Here is a 25,431-nt window from a genome sequence, read left to right on the forward strand (position 1 = left end):
TCCCCTGTATTTGGAAATAAAGACCGTATGCAGCAGTTTGATTATAGCTGTCAGGGCCAGCAAGTTACCTTCGCCAGGCTGTATCAATTCTCTAGACTTGTGTCAAAAATTAATTCTTGGGGATCTTGATCATCTCTCCATACTATGGGAAATTACACCATCCCATTACATGGATGTGTGTGCTCAGTAGTGTCCAAATCTTTGCAGCCCCAAGGCCTGTAGGCCACCAATCTCCTCTGTCCAGGGAATTTTCCAGGCAAGAATACTGGAGTATGGTGCCATTTCTGACTTCAGGGGAATCTTTCTGACTCAGGAATGGAACCTGGATCTTCTGCATTGCAGGCAGATTCTTTACCACTGAGCCACCTGGGAAGCCCATGCTAATTGAACTGGATGAGCAGGTTATAACAGCAATCCTAGACACCTGGTTGAGATGAATGTATTCCAGAGAATGGGAAATGAACCCCATAAAAATTCAGGGACTGGCTTCCTTGGTGAATTTTCTAGGGGGTTAGTGGTCTACAGAACATTGAAATATTCTATCAAGAGGAAGGACACGTTGATGCATCTCGCCCCTACTAATGAACTTATTTTGAAGGTATCGTATATCTTACTTGGGAGCACTATTAATAATTCTACCCATTTACTGAGTACACTAAAAGGCTATCATGTTTGAGTAGGGTCCAGAATGAGGAAAAGCTTTGCAGTATACCCAGGCTGCCATGCAAGGTGCTCTTCCACTTGGTCAGTACAGTCAAGCAGATCTAGTGGAATTTGCTGTGACTGTGGCATGTCAGGATGCTGTGTGGAACACTTTTCATTCTTTTATAAGTGATGAAAGTGAAAGTGAAAGTCTCCCAGTCATGTCTGACTTTGCAACTGTATAGTCCATGGAATTCTCCAGGCCAGAATATTAGAGTGGGTAGACTTTCTCTTCTCCAGGGGATCTTCCCAACTCAGGGATTGAACCCAGGTCTTCCACATTGCAGGCAGACTCTTTACCAACTGAGCCACAAGGGAAGCCCAAGAATACTGGAGTGGGTAGCCTATCCCTTCTCCAGCGGATCTTCCTGACCCAGGAATCGAACCCGGGTCTCCTGCATTGCAGGCAGATTCTTTACCAACTGCACTATCAGGGAAGCCCAAACTGGCAGTTTGCTTATATTTCCTTCAAATGTCCATAACAAATAGTTTATTTGGGTTGACACCCTTCCCCAAGATAATTGTAACATGCTAGCTGCTATTCCTCTTACCCCTTTGTTTTTTTTCTCAGAGGGGACCAAGATAAAGTTATTCTCACTCTCACAATTCCTGCATTAATATTTTATTTTCCAAAATGAATAGTATAACTTTTGCAGAAAGAAGAGGTTAAGAATTTCTAAATTCACAGAGGCACATTTTGACAAGTTTCCAGGCTCTTTGTAGCTTTCTTGGTATTTTGCTCTGTGAAAAACTACACTACAAAAATAGAAAATATTCAGGGAGTGAAGACTCTCAGCTATTTTGTAGCTTATTGCAATCTATCAGTAACAGAGAGAAATCAAATAGGATATTGACAGGTCAGAATGGAAGGTTGTCAGAGAAGCAAAATATTCTTAAGAAGGATTGTTCTGTATGATCCTAAATGGACTCCATATAGGTATGTATGAACAAGCTGATGACTGTAGCCTCAAGGTGACTATTTGGTTCTGACTAAGAGGATTTGTGCATGGAATATGTTTGAAGAAAGTGAGATATGAATGGGAGACATGGTGTATGTGGTTGGGTGTGGGAATGGGGGTGGGCAAGATGGTTGGTGGTTATACTTTAGCCTTGCCCAGGGACCAGATCCATAGATCCATCCAGCACTGTGAATGATGGACTATCCAGCTGCAGAGACTATTTCCAAAGCAAGGTCAACACTGTTACTGTGCCTAGGTAACAAAGCATGACAGGGAGTGAGGATGGCGAATGGGTAACAGATCAAATATTTAAACTGGACCACCTGCAACATATGAAATATGTTAGGCTTAGGTCAAGAGTTTAGTTGGGGGGTCTATATTCTATGGGGGCTTCCAAGGCGGCATAGTGGTAAAGAATCTGCCTACCTTGCAGGAGATGTGGGTTCAATCTCTGGGTCAGAAAGATCCCCTGGAGAAGGAAGTGGCAACCCACTCCAGTATTCTTGTCTGGGATATCCCAAGAACAGAGGAGCCTGGCGGGCTACAGTTCATGGGGCCACAAAGAGCCAGACATGACTAAGCAACTGAGTACACATACACACACACACACACACACAAACACACACACATACATATGCCACATGTGAAAGGCATGTAAAATATGTAAAAGGTTTAAATCAACTAATAGAGTGTTAAATAAAATATCTTCACATTAACCTGAATGGTTACATTTGCATTTGAATAGTTGGTCTATTTTGATGTTTTTCCTTGTATAATTGATTGAAGAAATTTAAAAACAAACTTGTCAGAAATAGAGGTGTAGACATAGAAAACAATCAGGAAGGTTACCAGGAAGTGGGGGAGGGATAAATGGGAGATTGAGATTGACATATACACACAACTCCACTAGTTATAAAATATAATTAATAAGAACCTATTGTACAGCATAGGGTACTCTACTCAATATTCTGTAATGACCTATACAAGAAAAGAATCTAAAAAAAATGTGGATACATGTATATGCATATCTGATTCACTTTGCTGAACAGCAGAGACTAACACTACATTGTGAATCAACTATACTCCAACTAAAAATTAAAAAAAACACAAATCTGTCAGTAACAGGCATATATCAGGAATGCTTTGGTGATACTCAAGATCACACATCTAGATACCTGTCTCCAGGGCTGCCCTGTGCTAAATCCAGTGTATTAACTTTCTATTGTTACATAACAAATTGCCACACAAAAGATCTCTCATCTATAGTCATGTATATCTTCACCTTTCTATATTCCATTGGTTAGAAGGAAGTCATTAGTCCTGTCAAAGTCCAGGACAAGGGATTACACAAGAGTGTGAACACCAGAAGGTGGGGATTATTGGGGGCCAGCTTTTAGTCTGTCCACCATACTTGGACTCCTCTAAGTTCTTTGCCAGTGATGTGGGAAGAATGAATCCACCACCCTAGACCCATGATCCTCTTCCCAGGCCCCAGTCTCTCCTCTACCCCTTCTCTACACTCACTGAGTGCCCTTCCTCACCTCAAGAGGCTTCACTTGCCTATTTGTAGATAATGTAACTAGCTTGTCCTCTGTTCCCTGCCTATAGCCCTTATTTCTAAGCTACCTCTCAGTCCTGGGGGTATATATTTTGGCCGGGATCTGAAGTCTCAGAAGCACAGGCCCTCTGAAGAGGACTATGTAGGCCTCTTGGGGCTTAGGACTTAGGTCTACATGAGGAGCAAATTCAGGGCCCCTGATACACGGAGCATGGTTTGAGGTTGAGAGGCAAATGTCCTGAGTACGCACATACACTTAACCACACACATGGGATTCTCGGCTGTTTGCAGAGTTGAAGCCCACCATGTTGCCCCCCCCAATTAAACTTTATTCACTCTCCACTAGATGTAGCCACTATCCTAAATAAGTTGTTTATAATTCTCATGACTTATTGTCTGCTACATATGTGTGCATAATTCTTATGCATTCTTTGATTACATGTATGTTTGTGTGTGTGTGTGAGTCGCTCAGTTATGTCTGACTCTTTGAGACCTCATGGACTGTAGCCCACCAGGCTCCTCTGTCCATGGGATTCTCCAGGCAAGAATACTGGAGTTGGTGGCCATTCCCTTTTCCAGGTGATCTTGCCCACCCAGGGATCGAACTTGGATCTCTCCTGCATTGCAGGCAGATTCTTTACCACCTCAGCCACAAGGGAAGCCCATATGTATATTCACCCATGATCAATTTATGGTGATTGTTTTGAATGTCTCTAGATCTTGTATACAAGGCATCTTAACATTTGTATACTCTGAGACTGGAATTTTCCCTTATCCATTTTTTTCACTGCTACTACCCAGTCTTTGAACCTGATCTTTCCTTGGGTCTGCAGCCCTGAGAATTCTAGTCTCTTTCCCAGTTCATCCTTTATCGTCCTATTCAATTTACTTGAAACAGTCTCAAGTCAGTGAAGTAAGACTGGTCATAACATAGATAAAGCCTAAACCAGTGTTTTTCAAACTTTAGTGTGCTTCAGAATCACCTAAAGGGCTTGTAAAACTCTGGTTGCTGGACTACCTTCAAATTTCCAATTCAATATGTCTGGAATGGGACCAGAGAATTTGTATTTCTAACAAGTTCCCAAATGATGCTGATGCTACTATACTACATCAGCCCACTAACAGCCCAGTACTATCTGGTCTTAAGATAAGCTAAGTCATTTATCAGGTTCTTTCAATAAAATACAGTAGGGCCTGGACCTGTATCCCTCTTTACATAAGTTGTTTTTAACTTGATGTTTCAATTGGCCATGTGTGTGTGTGTGTGTGAGCTCAGTCATGCTCAACTCTTTGCTTCTCCATGGACTGTAGCCCGCCAGTCTCCTCTGTGGAATTTTCCAGGCAAGAATACTGGAGTGGGTTGCCATTTCCTTCTCCATGAATGTTCCTGACTCAGAAATTGAACCCGTGTCTCTCCTGTCTCCTGCATTGGTAGGCGGGTTCTTTACCACTAGTGCCATCTAGAAAGCCCATTTCTTAGAGGACACAATAAAAGAACTTAAAACACGGTTGCCAGAATAGAAAGATACAAAGATAGATTTGAATCAGGGTTATTTATATAAAAAAATCTTGAAGCTTATTCATTTTTAAAAAGCCTTTTACTTTCAACTTGAACAAATTCTGTCAGACATATCAGAGAAAACAGAAAAATTAGATATCAGCGATGTTACTCTTTGGGTGAAGAATTTTGGAACCAATCAGCCTTGATAAATTTCCCATGGACTACTAAAAATCAGAAAATCTCAAATCTGTGATGAATAAATCCACTGTTTCTCTTTCATCCAAGTCTTTCTATGCCTTCAAACTGTAGGAAGAAATAAAAGAACAATTGAACACAATTAAAATGCACCAGTGACTTTATAAATCTAATAATAGTCAATCCTGTATATATTTGTTGTCTCAACAAGAGAAAACACAACTTTCCTCTTGTAAACCAGACCCTTGGGTATCAGGGTGTTTGTCCATCAACTGAACATGTGTTCATTCAACTGATCACACCAATCTCATCTTTGACTTGTCAAATGCTAAAAAAATTTTTTTTGGCTGGTGAGGTGGGGGAAAGGAGGACATCAGTCACAGATATAAATATGTCATTCCACCTTAGAATAGTGTGCTCTTTCCATAAACCATAATCTCTTAATCTCCCAGACCCTCATAGTCCATATCTATAAAAGGAGAAAGAAAAAAAAAGAAGGAAGAAAAATGATAGAAGAGATGTAAGTTAAATTAATAATTCAATGATAAGCAAAATCTTAATATAACTAATGTTCTTTTGCCTGACACATGAAATACAAAAGTTTAAATAAACACTTAGGTATAAGTCATTAAACGAGATCTTACTTGAAATTCTTATCTTTTTGCAATTTTTAGGTACTCACATTATCAAAGGCATTGTGTCCTTGTTAGTATAAGAGAAAGTACTTAGTGGCCACCAAATGACAAAGTCCCATCTCTAATGCATATTCCGGTCACTTTTGCTACTTAGTTCTGGCAACTGTGTTCTAAAAAATACAGTCTCAGTTACCAGGTCTGATAAATTCCTCAGCTATGTTAAGTCTTATCATTACAGCTCAAAGAATGTGTACCTATGAAAGATGTATAATTCAAAATATGCTGCATTCTATACTACCTAGTGAATATTCAAATTATTAACCCTAAAACTTATTTATAAAAATAATTTTTAAACAATTTATTATCATTTCTTGATAAGAAAATTTAAGAATATAACATGTGTATGGCAGAAATGGTTGGATCACACTCAACCTGGACTCTCCCAGGCTGCACTCTATTGGATTTGGATCCTTTCCAGGTTCTTTTTCTGGTTCTTCATTTTCATCTTTTTTCCCTCCCTGCCTTCAACCTCTTCATTAGAGTTTTCATATTGATAATTACTAGCTTCTTTCATGAAGAATAATATGGACTTTGGGACCAGATTTCGTGGAAAAAATAACCCAATTTACAATCAGTAGTGATACAATCACATCAAGCATTCTACTCTCAGGAGGAGAGAAGTAGGTGAAGAAAAACTAACTAGGCACCTTCCTAGTGGTTGGTGTGACACCTCCAGGGCCCTCACATTTCTGCAGCTTCAGGGTTTTCATGGTGAGGTCTTCACCATCTTTCCAGTAGATCTCACACCCTGTGCTGCTGATTATTTCTGGCCCTTTGGAGAAGAAGGGATCAGAATCATCTGGGTCTGACCGCATTTGGTATGTGTTCATCAGAACTTTGTTGAAAAAGTATTCGTTTGACTTAAAGAGGAATTCTTAGGGTGAAGCTCATTGGTTTCCAGACCCCTGAGAACTTTACTTTTACATCTTTCAGGTGTTCTGGTACAAGTTCATCATTTCCCTGGGTCATGCTGCGGAAAATCTTTAAAGGCCATCAACCAAAAGCAAGGGATGGCTTTTGTTTGCCCCTTCCTTTCAGGCTCTCTTTCCATCTCCTCCCAAGCTCCTTCTGGAACAGGTACTTGCCACTGACATTCACCTTCTGTGGGCTCATGAATTGCATTGATGATGTCAGCTCTCTTATCAAACAGAGGTTGGTAGAAGACTTTTGGTCGAAACCATAAAGGTCTTCATATAATTGGGATTCCACTTGTGCAAATTGTGCCTGGAGGTTTTTGAGAGCTTTGACCCTCTGCTTAACCGCTAGAGGCCAGTGCTGAGTGTGGCCTGCCTTTGAGCCCGATGCCCCAACAGGGGCCACAAGGGCCTCAGGAATGGACTGCCTCCTGCGGGTTTCAGTCTCCTCGGTTCATAGGCCCCTCCAGTGCACACAGTACATCTGCATAAGTCAGGGAATTGCCCTCCTGGGCCTTGGGCTTCTCAGGTTCCTCTACCTTCTAGCATGCTGTCCCATCTGCAAGTTCCTCGGGCATTTAGGGGGCAGTTCCCTCTATCAGGTACTTACTTACCCCTCCCACCCTAGTTCTCTGCTCCCTCTGCCGGACCCTTGCCCTACTGAGGTATGGGTCCCTCTCCCGGATCCTCAAGCTCTTGAGAGCCACACTTGACCATTATGCGGTCTGAATGAGAGTGAACCAAGACGTGGTTATTATAATGATACTGCATAGAAGGGAATGAACCAGATCCTGGAACAGGGATCAAAACCCTGCCACGGGTAACTCATGGGCCCCTACGATGCTTTCTGTGCCCTCCTCCTGTACCTCATCATCATGGTCTTTCTCCTCGTATTCATCTTTCTCCATGCCGTCATAGTCCAGCTCCTCTTCCTCCTCCTCCTCTTCACCCTCCTCCAGGTCCTCCTCTTGCTCTGCTGAGGGGATGTGCCTGTTCTCCTGGATTGTGGGCTGAGTGGCCTGCTGCCTAGCACCCTCCTCCAGAACAGCTCTGGCGACTGCCTGTGAAGCCAGAAAGGCAGCAGTCTCTGCGACCCCATCTGGCCCTTCGGCAAGGGGAATCACAGGGATGCCAATGAGTCCAGGATCACGGTCCTCTCCACCATCAACTACATTCTGGCTACTATGAGCTGGGTCTTGCTCCTGCGTGGTTGACATGGCGGGAAGAACCCACTTGTCCCTGCTTGGACCCAAATTGTGATCAAGTGCAGAAAGGACTGTGGTGAAGATGGCGGCCACCAACCGTGACTGCCACTGACTGGACGCCGTTGGCAGCAGGGGCTACAGGGAGGTGGTGAGGTGACAGAGAAGTCGGTTGAGCAGGTAACAGAAGTATAAAAAGGTGCCTGAGGGGGCTCCGCGACAGGTAGAGCTCACAGAGACTGGGGCCAAGGTGGCGGCGGACAAGTTATGAAAGAATCAGAGGGGCGGGTGATGGGAGCTGAACCTTGAAGGGTCAACAAAGGAGTGCTTTCGTCATCAGCGAGCCCTAAGCTCATTTGCTGAGAAGTGAGGATTGACATACCTGGTGTCCAGTGAGTGATCAAGATCCCTAGGTTCTGGGTTACTCGGAATCTCCTTTGTCTTTGAGACGTTAAAGCCCTTGTTTGGCCTTTAGGCCCACACAAGTCCACAAGTCCTGTTAATTTCATAATTGTCAGCAAAACTGTAGTATTCCAATATGACTGCACTCTGTAGCACAAGAACTGTAATCCCCTCTCCCCATTTCATCAAAGGCCAGCTCATGTCAGTAGGGACAGAGTCATTAAAAACTGTATAGCTCAGATCTCAGCAGTGGCAATAACTTCCAAGAAGAGAGAGAGAGAAAAGATTTTAGACTTCCTAACATTATTAAAATTCCTTAATAATAAAGAACATATAAAGTTAAAATGGCATCAGTCAGGACAAAGGATTGCAGAAATGTTAGAAACAGGAGCTGGAAGTTTAATAAATGCTGCCAAAAACACACCAAGCCTCTAAAGAATGAATACAGAAAAGAAAATGCTTATTTAAGGCAACCATAAAAGACTTTAAAAGGGCAAGCTTTAAATGATCTGAGTAAACTAAGGCTTTCTGCTGCATTCAGACCCACTAAACCAAGAAACCATGTGTAAAAAGCAAATTTTTAAAAAGATAGGTCACTTTTTTGTATTTATTCTGAAAATTAAAGCATTTTGTGACTGAAAAATAGAGAGCCATAGGAAATGAATATGAAATATCACATACCAGAAAAATAATACTGATAAATCCCTTTCATTATTTCAACCAAATTTCAATGAATTAAAAAAAAACTAATGTATTTTTTTTGTTGAAGTAATATTAGTTCATAACATTATATAAGTTTAAAGTGTATGACATGGAATTTCCACTTCTGAATACACAGTAACATGCTCAGCACCAAAAATTTACCTTCCATTTATCACCATATTGAAACAGAGCAGGAGCCAATCAGGCCTTCCCAGGCCAGAACTCCCCACACTCCCCACCGCCCCCTCACCGTACACACGTGCGCACACACACACCCATGTCCTCTGCCTGCTTTTTGTCTATAGAAATCCTTTAGTCAAAGAATAAATTTAATCAGAGAAGTGAGAAAACGTGGAAGTAAAGGAAAGCAGTCAAGCCAGACTGAGTAATAATAGTCAATAAACAAAGTCAAGGACCTTTATTCCTCTTCAAAATCTATAGATAATATCCTGAGACATCTCCTTTGAACTGTTTTGTAGATACTGAATCCCCCACCAGGTGAAAGGAGTTAACTGCATGATGTCCAGACTGTAGCCATGACATAAGCTGCCACAATTCTGAGAACTGGCCTCAAGAAAATGGGACAAACCAACTCTGGAACTGAAGATTAACTGTACTTAGAACAACCAAGATTATATTGATAGACCACTGCATGATCAATTTCAAGATGACTGTCAGAGCCGACTGGGCTATTTCTACATGTCCCCCTCCCTCTCACTATACACCTTGAAACTCCCTCTTAAAAGCTACTGCCTACAGATTGTCAGGGGGGAGTTGGCCTTTGGACATGAGTCTGCCTTCTCCCCCAGCTGCAGACTGGAATAAAGCAAACTTCCTTTCCACCAACCTTACCTCTTGAGTATTGGCTTTCGAGAAGTGAGCAGCAAACCTGAGTTTTGGTAACAGTGTAGTTGATCCTCTTTACCCATTTTCTCCTCCCCCTCAGTGGTTACCCTCTGGTGACCACTAGTCTGCTCTCTGTATCTAGGTGTTTGCTTTTGGTTTGTTTCTTTATTTATTATGTTTGTTTGTTTGGTTTTTAAAATCCAGTAATGAGTGAAACTGTATGACACATGTCTTTCTCTTTTTAATGGCTAGTGTATATATATATATATATATATATATTTATATATATACACACACACACACACAGTATACACACACACACACACACACACTGCATCTTTATCCATTCATCTATTGATTGTCACCACTAAGGTTGTTTCCATATCTTTGCTATTGTAAATAATGTTGCCATGAACAAAGGGCTACATATATCTTTTCAAATTAGTGTTTTCATATTTTTTTGTATGAATACTCAGAAGAGGGATAACTGGATCATATGGTAGTTAATTTTGTCTCTGGTCTCACCTCAAGAAGGGAGCATGGCATTGTCAAAAAAAGTTGATTTAAATTTGAAGGGAATGTAGCAAGGTAACTAACCAGACACAGAGAAAATCAATGTCCCAGAGCACCTAATTGGCTTGCCAAAGGTCATGAAAATTAGTGGCAGAGTCAAGTCTCCACCCAAGGTTTCCTGATGTCTAATTGGCATTAAAAGAAGAGATTACTTCTTTTCTATCCAGCTTGGGGGGCAACATGACATCTGAAAGTTAATTAGCCACAGAGAAGGTCAATGGCCCCAAGTAAGGGAATCGGAAGACCAGACTAAGCTGTCTCCACCACTATTCCTCCACCTTTGACCAGAAGCATTGACAGGGACTGAGAAATAAGTGCCACAATCCCCCAAAATGAGAAGCTCAAAGTCTTTTCTGGGAGAAAAGGCCAAATGTGAAGTGGATCTATAACTAAACTATCATTACATGTAACACATTTACTGCCATCTATGTAGTAACTTGCCCCCAAAAGATGGCCTTTTCATCATAGGGAACTGGAATGCAAAAGAAGAAAGTCAAGAGATACCTGGAGTAACAGGCAAATTTACCCTTGGAGTACAAAATGAAGCAGGGCAAAGGCTAACAGAGTTTTGCCAAGAGAACACACTGGTCATAGCAAACACCCTCTTCAAACAACACAAGAGAAGACTCTACACATGGATATCACCAGATGGTCCATACTGAAATTAGACTGATTATATTCTTTGCAACCAAAGACCGAGAAGCTCTATACAGTCAGGGAAGAAAAAAAAAAAAAAAAACAAACCCAGGAGCTGATTGTGGCTCAGATCATGAACCCCTTATTGTAAAATTCAGACTTAAATTGAAGAAAGTAGAGGAAACCACTAGGCCATTCAGGTATGACCTAAATCAAATCCCTAATGATTAAACCATGGAAGTGACAAATAGATTCAAGGGATTAGATCTGATAGAGTGCCTGAAGAACTATGGATGGAGGTTTATGACATTGTACACAGGCAGTGATCAACACTATCCCCAAGAAAAAGAAAGGCAAAAAGGCAAACTGGTTGTCTGAGGAGGCCTTAGAAAGAGTTGAGAAAAGAAGAGAAGCTAAACAAAAGGAAAGATATACCCATTTGAATGTTGAGCTCCAAAAAATAGCAAGGAGAGATAAGAAAGACTTCCTCAGTGATCAATGCGAAGAAATAGAGGAAAGCAATAGAGTGGGAAAGACTAGAGATCTCTTCAAGAAAATTAGAGATACCAAGGGAACATTTCATGCAAAGATGGGCACAATGAAGGACAGAAATGGTATGGACCTAACAGAAACAGACAATATTAAGAATAGGTGGCAAGAATACACAGAAGAACTATACAAAAAAGATCTTCATGACCCAGATAACCACGATGGTGTGATCACTCACTTACAGCCAGACATCCTGGAATGTGAAGTCAAGTGGGCCTTAGGAAGCATCACTATGAACAAAGCTAGTGGAGGTGATGGAATTCCAGTTGAGCTATTTCAAATCCTGAAAGATGATGCTGTGAAATTGCTGTACTCAACATGCCAGCAAATTTGGAAAACTCAGCAGTGGCCACAGGACTGGAAAAGGCCAGTTTTCAGTCCAATTCCAAAGAAAGGCAATGCCAAAGAATGTTCAAACTACCGCACGATTGTACTCATCTCACATGCTAGCAACGTAATGCTCAAAATTCTCCAAGCCAGGTTTCAACAGTACATGAACTGTGAACTTCCAGATGTTCAAGCTGGTTTTAGAAAAGCCAGAGGAACCAGAGATCAAATTGCCAACAGCTGTTGTATCATCGAAAAAGCAAGAGGGGTCCAGAAAAACACCTACTTCTGCTTTATTGACTATGCCAAAGCCTTTGACTGTGTGGATCACAGCAAACTGTGGAAAAATTCTTCAAGAGATGGGAATACCATTTGCCCCCTGACAAATATGTATGCAGGTCAGGTACTACACTTGATCTTAGCCAAAAGGCCGAGAAGCGATGTATGCAGGTCAGGAAGGAACAGTTAGAACCAGACATGGAACAGAGGACTGGTTCCAAATTGGGAAAAGAGTATGACAAGGCTGTATATATACATATATTATATATATGCAATATATATATAACATTATATATTATATATCTATCATTACATATACATGTAATGATAAGCATCTCTCCCTGCTTATTTAACTTCTATGTAGAATACATCATGCAAAATGCCAGGCTGGATGAAGCACAAGCTTCAAGATTGCAGGGAGAGATATCAATAACATCAGAAACACAGATGGCATCACCCTTGTGGCAGAAAGTGAAGAAGAACTAAAGAGCCTCATGATGAAAGTGAAAGAGGAGAGTGAAAACCTGGCTTAAAACTCAGCCTTCAAAAACGAAGATCATGGCATCTGGTCTCATCACTTCATGGCAAATAGATGGGGAAACAATGGAAACAGTGAGATACTATTTTGGGGGTCTCCAAAATCACTGCAGATGGTGACTCAAGCCATGAAATTAAGATGCTTGATCCTTGGAAGAAAAGCTATGACCAACCTAGACAGCATATTAAAAAGCAGAGACATTACTTTGCTGACAAAGGTCCATCTAGTCAAAGCTATGGTTTTTCCAGTAGTTATGTATGGGTGTGAGAGTTGGACTATAAAGAAAGCTGACTAATAAAAATAAATGAAAAAAAAATAAATAAAAGCTGAGCCCTGAGGAAACGATGCTTTTGAACTCTGCTGTTGGAGAAGACTCTTGACAGTCCCTTGGACTGAAAGGAGATCCAACCAGTACATCCTAAAGGAAATCAGTCCTGAATATTCATTGGAAGGACTGATGCTGAAGCTGAAACTCCAATACTTTGGCCACCTGATGTGAAGAACTAACTCATTCAAAAAGACCCTGATGCTGGGAAAGATTGAAGGCGAGAGGAGAAGGGGATGACAGAGGATGCGATGGTTGGATGACATCACTGACTCGATGGACCTGAGTTAGAGTAAGTTCAGGGAGTCAGTGATGGACAGTGAAGCCTGGGGTGCTGCAGTCCATGGGGTTGCAAAGAGTCAGACATGACTGAGCGACTGAACTGAACGGAACTGAACAAACTATGTAGCTGAAAGCGTCCGAAGAGGACACATTGGGTGGGCTTTTCTCAAGAAAGGAAGAGGAAGGACGTAAGGTATACACCAAAAGAAAGGCATCAGACACCTGACTTGAAAGGACAGTTTTCACTTTGCCCCTTCAAAATGCTCTTGTCCTCTCAGAGTGTCCTTGACTTTTTCTCTCAGGAAGAAGAGAAATACAATGGAATTTGACTCACACTATTGTAAAAACTGGTAAAACAATTTTGATTCAGCCATTATTGTTACATCTGGTGCTGATTCTCAACTCACAGGACACAAGGCCAGGAAGGAAGAATGAATATGAACTCAAGAAATATAGGGAAAAATTGAAACACACACAAAAAATGGAACCTGCATCTTCCTTTCTTTCATTGGACCCTATGTCAGGATTTGTCTATTATCAACCCTAAAAATTTGCTGGAGAGATGTAACTCTTGTTATAAAGTCCCTCTTGAACTTGGCCCAGAAATTAGAGAAGCTAGAGGAATATGACCCTGAATGCTCGAGCTGTGAGCCTGGCCACTGCCATTGTCAACAAGGGGAAGCAGCAGTGTGTGATCTACAACATGGTGCCTGACTACATCATTCTTCCAAGAGTAAAACATGGCTACTGTTTCATCTCAGATTTTCGTTTTATGGTGATCAACCCTAACTTGCAACATGCAAAGTAAATAATTATGGGAAATGCAGTTTGGCTTGGCCAAGTTGACACATTTTAGTGCTTTCACAGTCCAGCCCTTGTCAACTTGGCATCCGTACACACTTCAACTAAAGAAAAGAGCAAAGCCATGCTTCAGCCTATCATGATGCAACTCTCCCATGTAAAAAATCAGAACATGCTAACTCCCTTCATAAAAGAAGCTACAATTCCCTTCATCCATCTTGGGTGAGATGCTCATTTTTCTTCTCAGACCACTTTGAAGTCTGGTAACTTGTACACTGAAATAAAAATTAACCATTATTAGCACATGATATATATTAATAAATAGGAAAGAATAAGGGAAAAGGAAGGTGGAAGAAAAATAGCTAATAAAAGACAGATATATTGGTATCAAAATAAGCAAAAATACTCATGACTATTACAGCCCTGGAGTTTTCTGGGAAACTGGAAAACTCTGGTGGTCATAACTGGTGTTTTCACCAATCTTCTTCTACTACCCATTTCATATTCTCATTGCTGTAAGCAAGTCCCTTAGCTGGGTTGATTTCCTTGCCTGGTGGAATGACCTAATTTTTCCTTTCTAGAGGGTCTGGACTATTAGCAGTTCTGTTTGTATAGACTGTTATAGTTTTCCATTGATTTTGTTCACAGGACATAGGAATGTTACTGAACCACACTTGGATCTGCTTGCCTGTATGCAATAAAGCCAATTTACTGACACCAGGTTGTGGTGAAGGACAGTGCAGCATTTATTGCTGAGCACCAAATAAGGAGTCCAGGTAGCTAGTGCTCAAAAGGTACAAAATCCCCAATGGCTTTCAAGGAAAGGTTTTTAAAGACAGGGTGAAGGAGTGGGGTGGTGGGTTGTTGGGTATGTGATCAGCTTGTGGGCATTCTTCTGATTGATCTCTACTGAGATAATTGGGAGTGCACATCATCAATCTTCTGATTCCAACCATTCTGAGGTCTATGTGCTTGTGGGCAGTGGCAGTTAACTTCTTCCACCTGGTTGTGATGGGGTTTCAGTATCTGTAAAACAGCTCAAAGGACTTGGCTCAGAATATTATCTATAGCCCTTGAAGAGGAACTAAATGTCCTTCACTTCATTTAATGGTTGAAGTACTATTATTTTGTCTTGCTTGACTGGAACTCAGGGAAGGCATAGGAGGCCTTCTCTACAGATAAGAGATTAGCAAAGGACCTGGGGATGTCTTCCTAGGAAGGCCCCATAAGGCCCTGCTCAGGTATAGCAGTACTGAGAGGCATCCCCGGGAAACTCCTGCATTACAAATCCCCATTTTGTGTAGCAATGCCATTTCCTCTTGATGGTCAGGATCTACCACCTCAACCAGTGCTCAAACCCTTCTTTTCTCCTATTCATTCAGTGGCACCAAGGTAGCCAGATGGCAATCTCAACTACAAGTTCAGTGGAACCATTGTTGTATCCCCTCAGTGGAAGTGTTCATTCATTTGAACCAGGAGAGCCTAGTTCATAGGGACAAGATGCAAGAATTATGCCAGTGAATTAGTAGGGGAGTAATGAGAGGATTCACACTCATTTTCACTCCTTGATTCCCCAACCTGTGAATCCAGACTATGGGAGAAACTGCATCACATTTTGGATGCTGATTCAGAGCATATACCATATCACAAAGGACACTGTCCTACTCTACAAAGTGTTGTCATCTAGCTGGTTCTGAAACTGAGTCATCAAAAGGCCTTTTCACTTGCTATTAGACCAGCTATTTCAAAGTGATGAGAAATATGGTTAAGACCACTGAGTTTCATGAGTATCAGCCTATCACCATATTTAGTTTGGTTTGAAATTAGTTTTTTGGTCAGAAACAAAAAATCAGACATGACTGAACTGAACTGAACTGAATCGATGTTATGTAGGATATCATGATGGTAGCTATGGCAGTCTATGTCCACAGATGATAGTTTTGGCAAAAGCACTGTGGACAAGGAAGACAAAGCCACATAAAGTCAATGTCTATTCCTGTGAGGACAAAACAATACCCTTTCTATAATGTATGTGGTCCAATGTAAACAAGGTAAAACCAAATAACTTGCTAGTTAACCTGAGGTGCAACGCCTTATTTGAATCTCAGTGTTGGTATCTGCTGTACTTGTGGTCACATTGAACTTGAATAGAGGTCCATGTTTCTGAGCCCATGCATAAACTTTATATTATTTGATATAGCCACTTTCTTCATGATCTCATCTGGCAAGGACAGGAATATCTGGGAAAAGTGACTGATTGACATCCACAGTTTGCATCATCTTATCCTCCTAATTATTAAATTTACATTCTGCTAATATTGCTCTTTGGTAAGGATTCATATGGGACAGAAATATCATCATGCTCCATGATCCTTTGCAGAGAGTTACATACATACCCCTTCCTCAGACCTCCTTATTACCTGTTTTGCATTCATGTCCTTACCATGTTCCCAGGCAAAACATTAACCATTGTCCATTAATTAGGGTAGATGTATATTTCTTTTCATGTTTCATTTCAGGGAAAGTAAGCAATTGGGTACAGTGCTTGAAGTCTTGGCTCCTGAGATTTCCCTTCTTCACTATCCTTTTAACAGCAACTTCTTTTCTGATCTTGAACTCTAGAACAAACTGATGCTTGACCATGGGTCACCAAACACTCATGTAATCAGAAATAACCCTGATGAATTGAGTGTTGCTTAACCCATTAAACCATAAAGTTGGAGGTGAACAATAGCATTTTATCAAGAAATGATAGTGGTATAGCTGGGAAGTGGAAGATTTGCCTTGAGCAAGTCCTGAAGGGGCAAGCAATTTACACAAATATGGTAAAAATGGGAAGCATATCCCCAGTTTCTGACACAGAACTCCTAAAGCCCTAGGAATTTTCTGAGTCATAGTGGTGATAGAAACTTCTTTTGTTATTCATAGCAAGCCACTTTAAACCACACCTGAGTTTATGCTAATGAGATGACTCTTGGCTAGACCCTAGATAGCTTCAGGATTGGGGCTGGTCACCAGAAACACCAAACCATTATTAGAGGTTTGGAACTTTCAGGCTCATGTACTAATCTCTAGGGAGGGGAGAGGGGTTGGAGATTGATTTTAATCACCAATGGCCAATGACTTTATCAATGGTGTCCACATAATTAAATCTCCATGTGTGCATGCGTGCCAAGTCACCTCAGTCATGTCCTACTCTTTGCAATCCTATGGACTGTAACCTGCCAGGTTCCTCTGTCCATGGGATTCTCCAGACAAGAATACTGGAGTAGGTTGTCATGCCCTCTTCCAGGTGATCTTCTCGACTCAGGGATCAAATCCACTTCTCTTATGTCTCCATGAAAAATCCCTAAATGACAGAATATGGGAAGCCTCTAGGTTTCCCAGCATCAAAATACTGGGAAGGGCATAGAAGCTCCATTAAACTACTCCATATGTTAGCTTATGCATTTCTTCTACTTCACTATTCCTGAGTTGCATCATTTATAGTAAACCAGTAAATGTTCAAATGCTATCTTGATTTCCCACCTATTTGGTTCTTCAGAAAAATGTAAGACGATATGGAAGGCCCTTGCAATGTCTACTACATAGATCAAAGTGTCAATGCTATAAAAGAAGGATACATAACTGAAGGAAGATGGTAGATAGCATGATCAGACATATGGCATAAGGGCCTTTGGGGAAGGGGCAGAATTGGTGTGTTGATGGCCTAGACTACTCACTTGAGATGTGTAATCCAAGCTGGCATTATTTGTTCCATCTTGTCAGCTGCTTGAGCCTATCCTTTAAATTTTCTAATTAAGTCGGTGGTTTGTGGGTGATATGAAGCATGAGATTGCTTTACATACCCCATGATTGGGTCCACTGATGTGTACTTGGGTCACAAATCTGAAGCCATTATTAGATGGATAGTGTTCAGGAAACCTGAACAGGAAACTAATGTGGTTTTGTAGGTCTAGGATAATGTGGCCAAGTCAGTGAAATATCTATAAATGGCTAGGCCAAACCCCAGAGAAAGTCTCTGCAGCAGTCAGGAGGATCCAGTGAACCTCTCCAGATGTGACCAGAGGCTCAATGTGATTAACCTGCTAAGGATGTCCTGGCCCATGGCTTGGAGAATCTGTCCTTAGGCAATGCTTTTAGTGTTGGCTAGGCTTTGGCAGGTGCAACAGCTTTTCTGTGCTGTTTCAGCATTTTCAAATGGCAGTGGCATCCAGGAGGCAAGCTATCGTAAATCTACCTGCTTTAGGGTAGAAGACACTTCATTCTCAGGATTTAGCTAACAAGTATAGTCTGCTAGTTGATTATGCTTTCCCTCACCATTATTAGAGGCCTTTCTAGTGAGCATCTGTATGGGTAACACAAAGTTTATTAGAAGCAGAACTAATTTTTATTTAAATGTTTCTACCCCACAAGAAGCCTTATTTTATATACCAGTCTGAGGCTTGATAGTGGCCTGATCAAATTTCTACACCATTATCTATAACCTGAGTCACATAAATTTATGGTTTTCCATATGTCCCACTAAAATGACGCTAACTGTAGCAATTCCTATCAGGGCATGAGGGCAAAAGCTAGCAGAGATGCACATAGACAATAGGTCAATACCAATAACACATTCATTTATGGGTACCATAAAAACAGATTTGTAGAAGCTTTAAGGGATCCTGTCATTGTCAAACTTAAGCAAGGGTCTTAATGATGGTGGCTTTAGGCTCCAAATCAGAGGGTATTATCTACTTTTCCCTCGCCTTGGTGCCTGTAATTGTGTGGAGAACAGTCATCTCTGAAATGATACTTAGAAAGCCAAAGAGTTTAATTTTTCACCTCTCTACTAAATTTTAACTTTTGCGTAGGAATTCTAATCCCCCTGGTAACAGAGGGCCATTGGCTTGACCCGAGTGTTATTTGTATTTGAAAGCTGAGAGGTCAGATTCTGGTTCAAGATAGCTATACAGGAAGATTCTGAACTTATCCTCTCACATGGACACAATGAGTCTGTAGCTACATATGGGACAATTTCCTCTGGGAAAAAACCTAAAGGCTGACTAAGTAATGACTATACATCAAGCAAGCAAGAAAGAAACCACATAAAAGTGGGTAGAAGAGACTGGGATACAATCTTGCCGTAAAAGTCACCCCTCACATATGTGCAAACATGGTGACCCATAACTGGCATGGGACTCAAAACCTGGAGCTTCTCCCTGAGTGGCAAATGATTTGAACACCACATTGGGCACCCAAACTTTTAAGATGTGCACCTAAGTGGTGAACCCCAAAACATCCAGCTTTAAAAACCAACAGAGATATGATGGAGCTAGAGACTCATATCCATGAGACCTACAAGACTGTAGCAATGTGATAAATGGATCTAAAAGGGCTTAAGTGCTTGTACTCACTACCCTAGGGCTTAGCTCAGAGGTAGGCAGTTGCATTCAGAGGCTAAGTGAAAGAGGTTTGTGTGTACTGAAGTATTGGCCTGAGGGTCAGGTATCTTATTTAACTCACATATCTAAGAGTCTGCTGGAATACTCACTGGAAACAAGGACTGTAGGGAGCCATCTTTGTACTCTCCCTCTGCCTTACAGAGGAGCCTGATGGGCTACAGTTCACAGGGTCACAAAGAGCTGGACACGACTGAGTGACTAATACTTTCACTTTCTGCCTTACCTTAGACAGCAGGTACCATTTTTTAAATTTTTTTCTATTTCTGGTGGGAACCATCGTTATGCTTCCTCTCTGCCTCATTACAACTGGTGGACAACAGTTTCACACTCTCCCTCTGCCATGTTCTAGAGCACCAGTAACTCAGGAATGGAGTTTTACACAGATTTGCTGTCCTGATTTTTGCAGCTAGAGTATGCCCCTTTATTTCCTGGTTCTTGAGGCCAAGAGAAATTGTGTTCATGGGTACCATGGGACTGTATCAATCAGAGAGACAGTTTTTAGTTTTTAGCAGTCTACCTCCCATAAGGCTTTGCACAGACAGTAGCTGAAACATACCCTGGTATTTGAAACAGGCTTATTTGCTTATCCAGGAACTTTGGTCTCAGGGGAAAACTTCTGGTTTAACACACATTTAGTGCCCTAAGAAGTAATTTCAGGGAACAGAGGCCAGTGGAAACAATCTTTTCACTCTCCCTCTGCCTCGTTACAGCTCACTGATATCTCCCAGGAAGGATCTTATATTGTTGCCTGGTGCCCAGATTCTTGCAACTGCCATGAGGGAACACCTGAACACAGCTGGGCTCTGGGTCCCACAGGATTTTAACCAACAGAAAAATAGTCCTTAGATAGTTAGCATCTCCAGGGCACAACAAGAAGCAGCAGAGCCAGGAGCTCAGTCTCTGTGAAAGAAGCCTGTTAGCTAATTATCACAGATGCAGACTGAGGGGCAAGCTCCTAACTAAGTACATATCTGAGGCATGACTGTAATCCTTTGCACAGATCTCAAAGAATGGGTGCTATCTTTACACTCTCCCTCTGCCATGCTCAGGAGCAACACTATCTCCCAGAGGGGCACTCTTATGCATGTCTGGGGTCCTGGTTTTTGTGGCCTGGGAAAATTGTGTTCCTGGGTCCCATGGGAGAGTGGCAATCAGAGAGACATTTCTTTACAAGCTAGTCCCCCAAAAAACTGCAGAAACAATGGACTGAAATGCACCTCCAGTCTTTCTGTGAAAGAAGCTTCCTTGCTTGTTCTGGAGCACTGGCCTGAGATGTAAGCTTCAGTTTTGACTCATACCTAGGAGTTTATGGAGCTTCTCTCAGGGAATGTAGGACAGTGGATGCCATCTTTGTGTTCTCCCTCTGCCTTGCTAAAGCTTGCCAGTATCTCCCAGAAAAGAGCTTATACTTATCTGGAGACCCAATTTCTGAGACTGCTGCCCAGGGGACCCCTCAAAATTGCCTGGCTTTGGTGGCCAGAAGACTGTATTTATTTGCATACTTTAAATTTTGCTGCCTGAGGGTCTAGATTCCAATCAGCCTGAATCTAGGTCCCAAAAGAGATCCTACCTATTGGGACACTGACAGGTCTCAGTACAGCCTCAACTATTTGGAGCTATTAAAATTATAATAGTTTGCTTGGACAATCACAAATGTTTGAGAGAGAACCAAGATCTAGGGAAGGGTTGAATGACAAGATTCATCCCCTACCTAAGGCCACTACTCAAGGCTGAGAAAGGTACCTGGTTCATCTAATGAATAGAAGTCAACACAGAGGATCAAGCAAAATGAAGAAACAGAAGAATGTGTTCCTAATTTTTAAAAAAAGATAAAGACTCAGAAAAAATCTTAATGAAATAAAGATAAGTAATTTAAACCTGATAAAGAGTTGAAAGTAATGGTAAAGAAAATGTAAAGATGTTCATCAAAGTCAGGAGGATGGATGAACAGAGTGTGAACTTCAACAAAGAAATGGAAATATAAGAACTACCAAATAGAAGAAGAAATCAAAGAAAAAAATTACTAATACCTTGACACAAACAAAATTGGAAATGCAATGAATTGAAATGAAATTTAGGGGATGCAGCAAAACCAGTTCTAAGAGAGAAGAAATAAATGCCTACTTCAAGAAACAATAAAATGTCAAATAAACAACCTAACTTAATTTTTTAATTGGAGGATAGTTGCTTTACAATGTTGTGTTAGTTTCTGCTGTACAGCAAAGTGGATAAGTTATACTGTTGATGGACATTTAGGTTGTTTCCATGTTCTGGCTAACAACCTAACATTAAACTTAAAGGAACTACAAATAAAGAATAAATATACCCAAAGTTAGTAGAAGGAGAAGAGTTACAAAAATCAAGCAAAAATAAATGAAATAGAGACTAAAAGAAAATAGAGAAGATCAATGAAAATAAGAGTTGGTTCTTTGGAAAAATAAACAAAATTGACAAACCCCTAGCTAGATTCACCAAGAAAAGAAGAGAAAAAAGCTCAGGTAAATAAAATCAGAAAGGAAAGAGGGGATATTACAATTGCTACTACAGAAATACAAAAGATCATATGGTCTTACTATACATCAACAAATCTAAAAGCCTAGAAGATATGGATAAATTCCTAGAAACATACAACCACCAAAGATTGAAATAGAAAATCTGGACATATTGCTAGTAAAGGGATTGAATTAGTAATAATAATAATAATGATGATGATAATAATAATAATAAAAACACTTCTCAACAAATAAAACTCCAGGTTGCACTGATAAATTCTTCCAAACATTAAAAAAACAGAATTAATAATAATTTTTCCCAAACTCCTAAAATATAGAAGAGGAGGGAATTCTTCCAAACTCATTTCAGAAGGTCAGCATTACTCTGATATAACTACACAAGGACATTAAAAGTAAAGAAAATTATAGGCTGAAATCTCTGATGAACATAGAGGTAAAAGTCCTCAATAAAATATTAGCAAACCAAATTCAACAATAAAGACATTAAAAAGATAACATACCATTATCAAGTGGGATTTATTCCAGGGATGCAAGGGTGGTTCAACATCTGAAAATCAATCAATGCAATATATCACATTAACAAAGTGAATGATAAAAATTACCTCAATAGATGATCATCTCAATAGATGCAGAAATCATTTGACAAAATTAACACCATTTATGGCAAAAAAAAATCTCAACAAATAGAGTATAGAGGGAATGTACCTCAACATAATAAAGGGCATATGACAATCCCACAGCTAATATCATACTCAATGATAAAGAGCTGAAAACTTTTCCTCCAAGAGCAAATATAAGACAAGGATACTCACTTTCACCACTTTTATTCAACATAGTATTATAAGTCCTAGGTAGAGCAATTAAGCAAGAAAAAGAAATAAAAGACATCCAAATTGGAAAGGAGGAATGAAAACCCTCACTATTTGCACATGACAAGATGTTATATATATATATATATATATATATATATAAAAAACAAAAGACTCCATTAAGAAATTGTTAGAACTAATACAAGAATTTAGTAAATTTGCAGGATACAGAATTAATATACAAAAATATGTTGTGCTTCTATTTACTAATGACAAGTTATCAGAAAGAGAAATTAACAGAAAATCCATTTACACTTGCACCAAAAAGAATAAAATACCTAGGAATAAATTTAACTAAAAAGATGAAAGACCTGTATAATGAAAACTACAAGATATTGATCAAATAAACTGTAGAAGACACAAATAAATGAAAAACTATACCATGCACATGGATTAGAAAAATTAATATTGTTAATATGTCCATACTACCCAAAATAATCTACCAAAATTCCAATGGCATTTTTCATAGAAATAGAACAAACAATCCTAAAATGTGTAAAGAAGTGTAAAAGACTTCAAACAGCCAAAGCAATCTTAAGAAAGAAGAAGCAAGGTGAAGGCATCATGCTCCCAGATTTCAAAGTATATTATAAGGCTGTATAAATCAAAACTGCATGGTACTGACACAAAAACAGACACATAGATCACTAGGATAGTATACAGCACTCAGAAATAAACCCACACATAAATGGTCAATTAATCTACAACAAAGGAGCCAAGACTACACAATAGGGAAAAGACAATCATTTAAATAAATAGTATTGGGAAAACTGTATGGTTACATGCCAAAAGAATGAAACCAGGTGATTATCTTACACCATACAAAAATATTAACTCAAATCATATTAAAGTCTTAAACTTAAGATGGGCGACCATAAACTTGAAGAAACATAGATGGCAAACTACTTCATATAGATCTTGGTAATAATGTTTTGAATCCAACATAAAAAGAAAATGCAAAAAAAAAGGAAACAAACAAAGCCAAGTGAGACTATGTAAAATTAAAAAGCTTCTGCACAGCAAAGGAAGCCATTCACAAAGTGAAAAGACAACCTAATGAATGAGAGAAAATATTTGCAAATCATATATTCAAGGGTTAATATCTAAAATATTGATATATAAATAACTCTTGCAACTCAAGAACAAAACATTGTGATTAAAAAATGGGCAGAAGGTCTGAATAGATATTTTTCCAAAGAAGACATACAGGTAGTCAACATGTACATGAAAAAGTGCTCAGCATCACTAATCATCAGAGAAATACAAATCAAAATCATAACAAGATGCCACCTCACACACACTGGTAGAACGACTATTATCAAAAAGAAAACAACATGTTTGTGAGTACATAGAGAAAAGGGAATGCTTGTGACTTGTTGCTGGGAGTAAAATTGTTATAGCCACTATGTAAAATAGTATAAAGTTTCCTCAAAATTAAAAATGAAACTACAATGTTATCTAGCAATTCCACTTCTGGGTATTTATTTGAAGAAAACAAAAACACTAATTCAAAAAGATACATGTGGCCGTGTTCACAGCAGCTCTATTCACAATATACATTAGCCCCAGTATGGAAAAATCTACATGTTCATTAATGAATGAATGGACAAAAAATATGGCATATGTAGTATAACTCAGCCATAGGAAAGAATGAAATCTTGCATTTGATGAAAACAGATGATCCTTGAGGGTATTAAGCTAAGTGAAAAAAGTCAGATAGAAAAATACAAACAGAATGACCATCATCAAAAAGTCTATAAACAATAAATCCTGGAGAGGGTATGGAGAAAAGGGTATCCGCCTACACTGTTGGTGGGAATGTAAATTGGTATAGTCACTATGTATAGCAGTATGGAGCTTCCTTTAAAAATACCACATGACCCAGCAATCCCACTCGTGGGCATATATCTGAAGAAGACCATAATTCGAAAAGATACATGCACCCTAATGTTAATTGCACCACTGTTTACAGTAAGCAAGTCATGGAAGCAACCTAAATGTCCATCGACAGAGGGGTGGATAAAGAACATGTGGTACATGTATACAATGGAATATTATGCAGTTATAAAAAGAATGAAATAATACCATTTGCAGCAACATGGTGGACCTAGAGATTATCATGCTAAGTGAAGTCAGTTAGAGAAAAAAAAGTATCATATGATATCACCTGTATGTGGAATAAGAAAAAAACAAAGCAGAAACAGAATCACAGACTTAGAAAACAAATTTATGGTTACCAAAGAGGAAAGGTGGGGAGGAAAGATAAGTTAGGAGTTTGAGATTAACATATACACACTACTATATATGAAATAGAAAACCAACAATGGGTAAAAGGGATCAAAAAATATAAATTTAAGTTTTAAAATATAAAAAATATAAATTTAAGTTTTAAAATAAATAAGTCATGGGGACATACAGCATAAATATAGTCATGGTGACTATAGTTAATACTCTATTTCATATTTTAAAGTTGATAAGAAAGTAAATGCTATCACAAGAAAAAAAAATTGTAACTATCTAAGGTGATAGATGTTAACTAGACATTGTGGTGATCATTTTACAAGGTATATAAACACCAAATCATTATATTTTACACGGGAAACTAATACAATGCTA

General features: G+C 39.7%; 1 protein-coding gene and 1 pseudogene across 1 annotated transcript; both read right to left on the minus strand.

Moving 5' to 3' along the window:
• Positions 1 to 4,820: 4,820 nt before the first annotated feature.
• Positions 4,821 to 22,499, minus strand: LOC122434420 (acidic leucine-rich nuclear phosphoprotein 32 family member E-like). Its single transcript, XM_043457768.1, has 3 exons — positions 22,447 to 22,499; positions 7,391 to 7,585; positions 4,821 to 5,023 (listed from the first exon to the last, which is right to left on the minus strand). The coding sequence occupies exons 1-3, from the start codon at positions 22,447 to 22,449 to the stop codon at positions 4,997 to 4,999; spliced, it is 225 nt and encodes a 74-aa protein (XP_043313703.1). The 5' UTR covers positions 22,450 to 22,499; the 3' UTR covers positions 4,821 to 4,996.
• LOC122436241 lies at positions 12,070 to 12,203 on the minus strand (annotated as a pseudogene).
• Positions 22,500 to 25,431: the final 2,932 nt, after the last annotated feature.

This window comes from Cervus canadensis, chromosome X, assembly GCF_019320065.1.
Source record: "Cervus canadensis isolate Bull #8, Minnesota chromosome X, ASM1932006v1, whole genome shotgun sequence".
Taxonomy (NCBI): Eukaryota; Metazoa; Chordata; class Mammalia; order Artiodactyla; family Cervidae; genus Cervus; species Cervus canadensis.

What these genes read in the sequence shown, in the direction of transcription:
- LOC122434420 (XM_043457768.1), bottom strand. An exon ending in AGAAAGACCATGATGATGAG is followed by an intron (nt 5,024 to 7,390) that starts GTACAGGAGGAG and finishes TTCTTCCTACAG; the next exon opens with TTTGAAGGCATAGAAAGACT.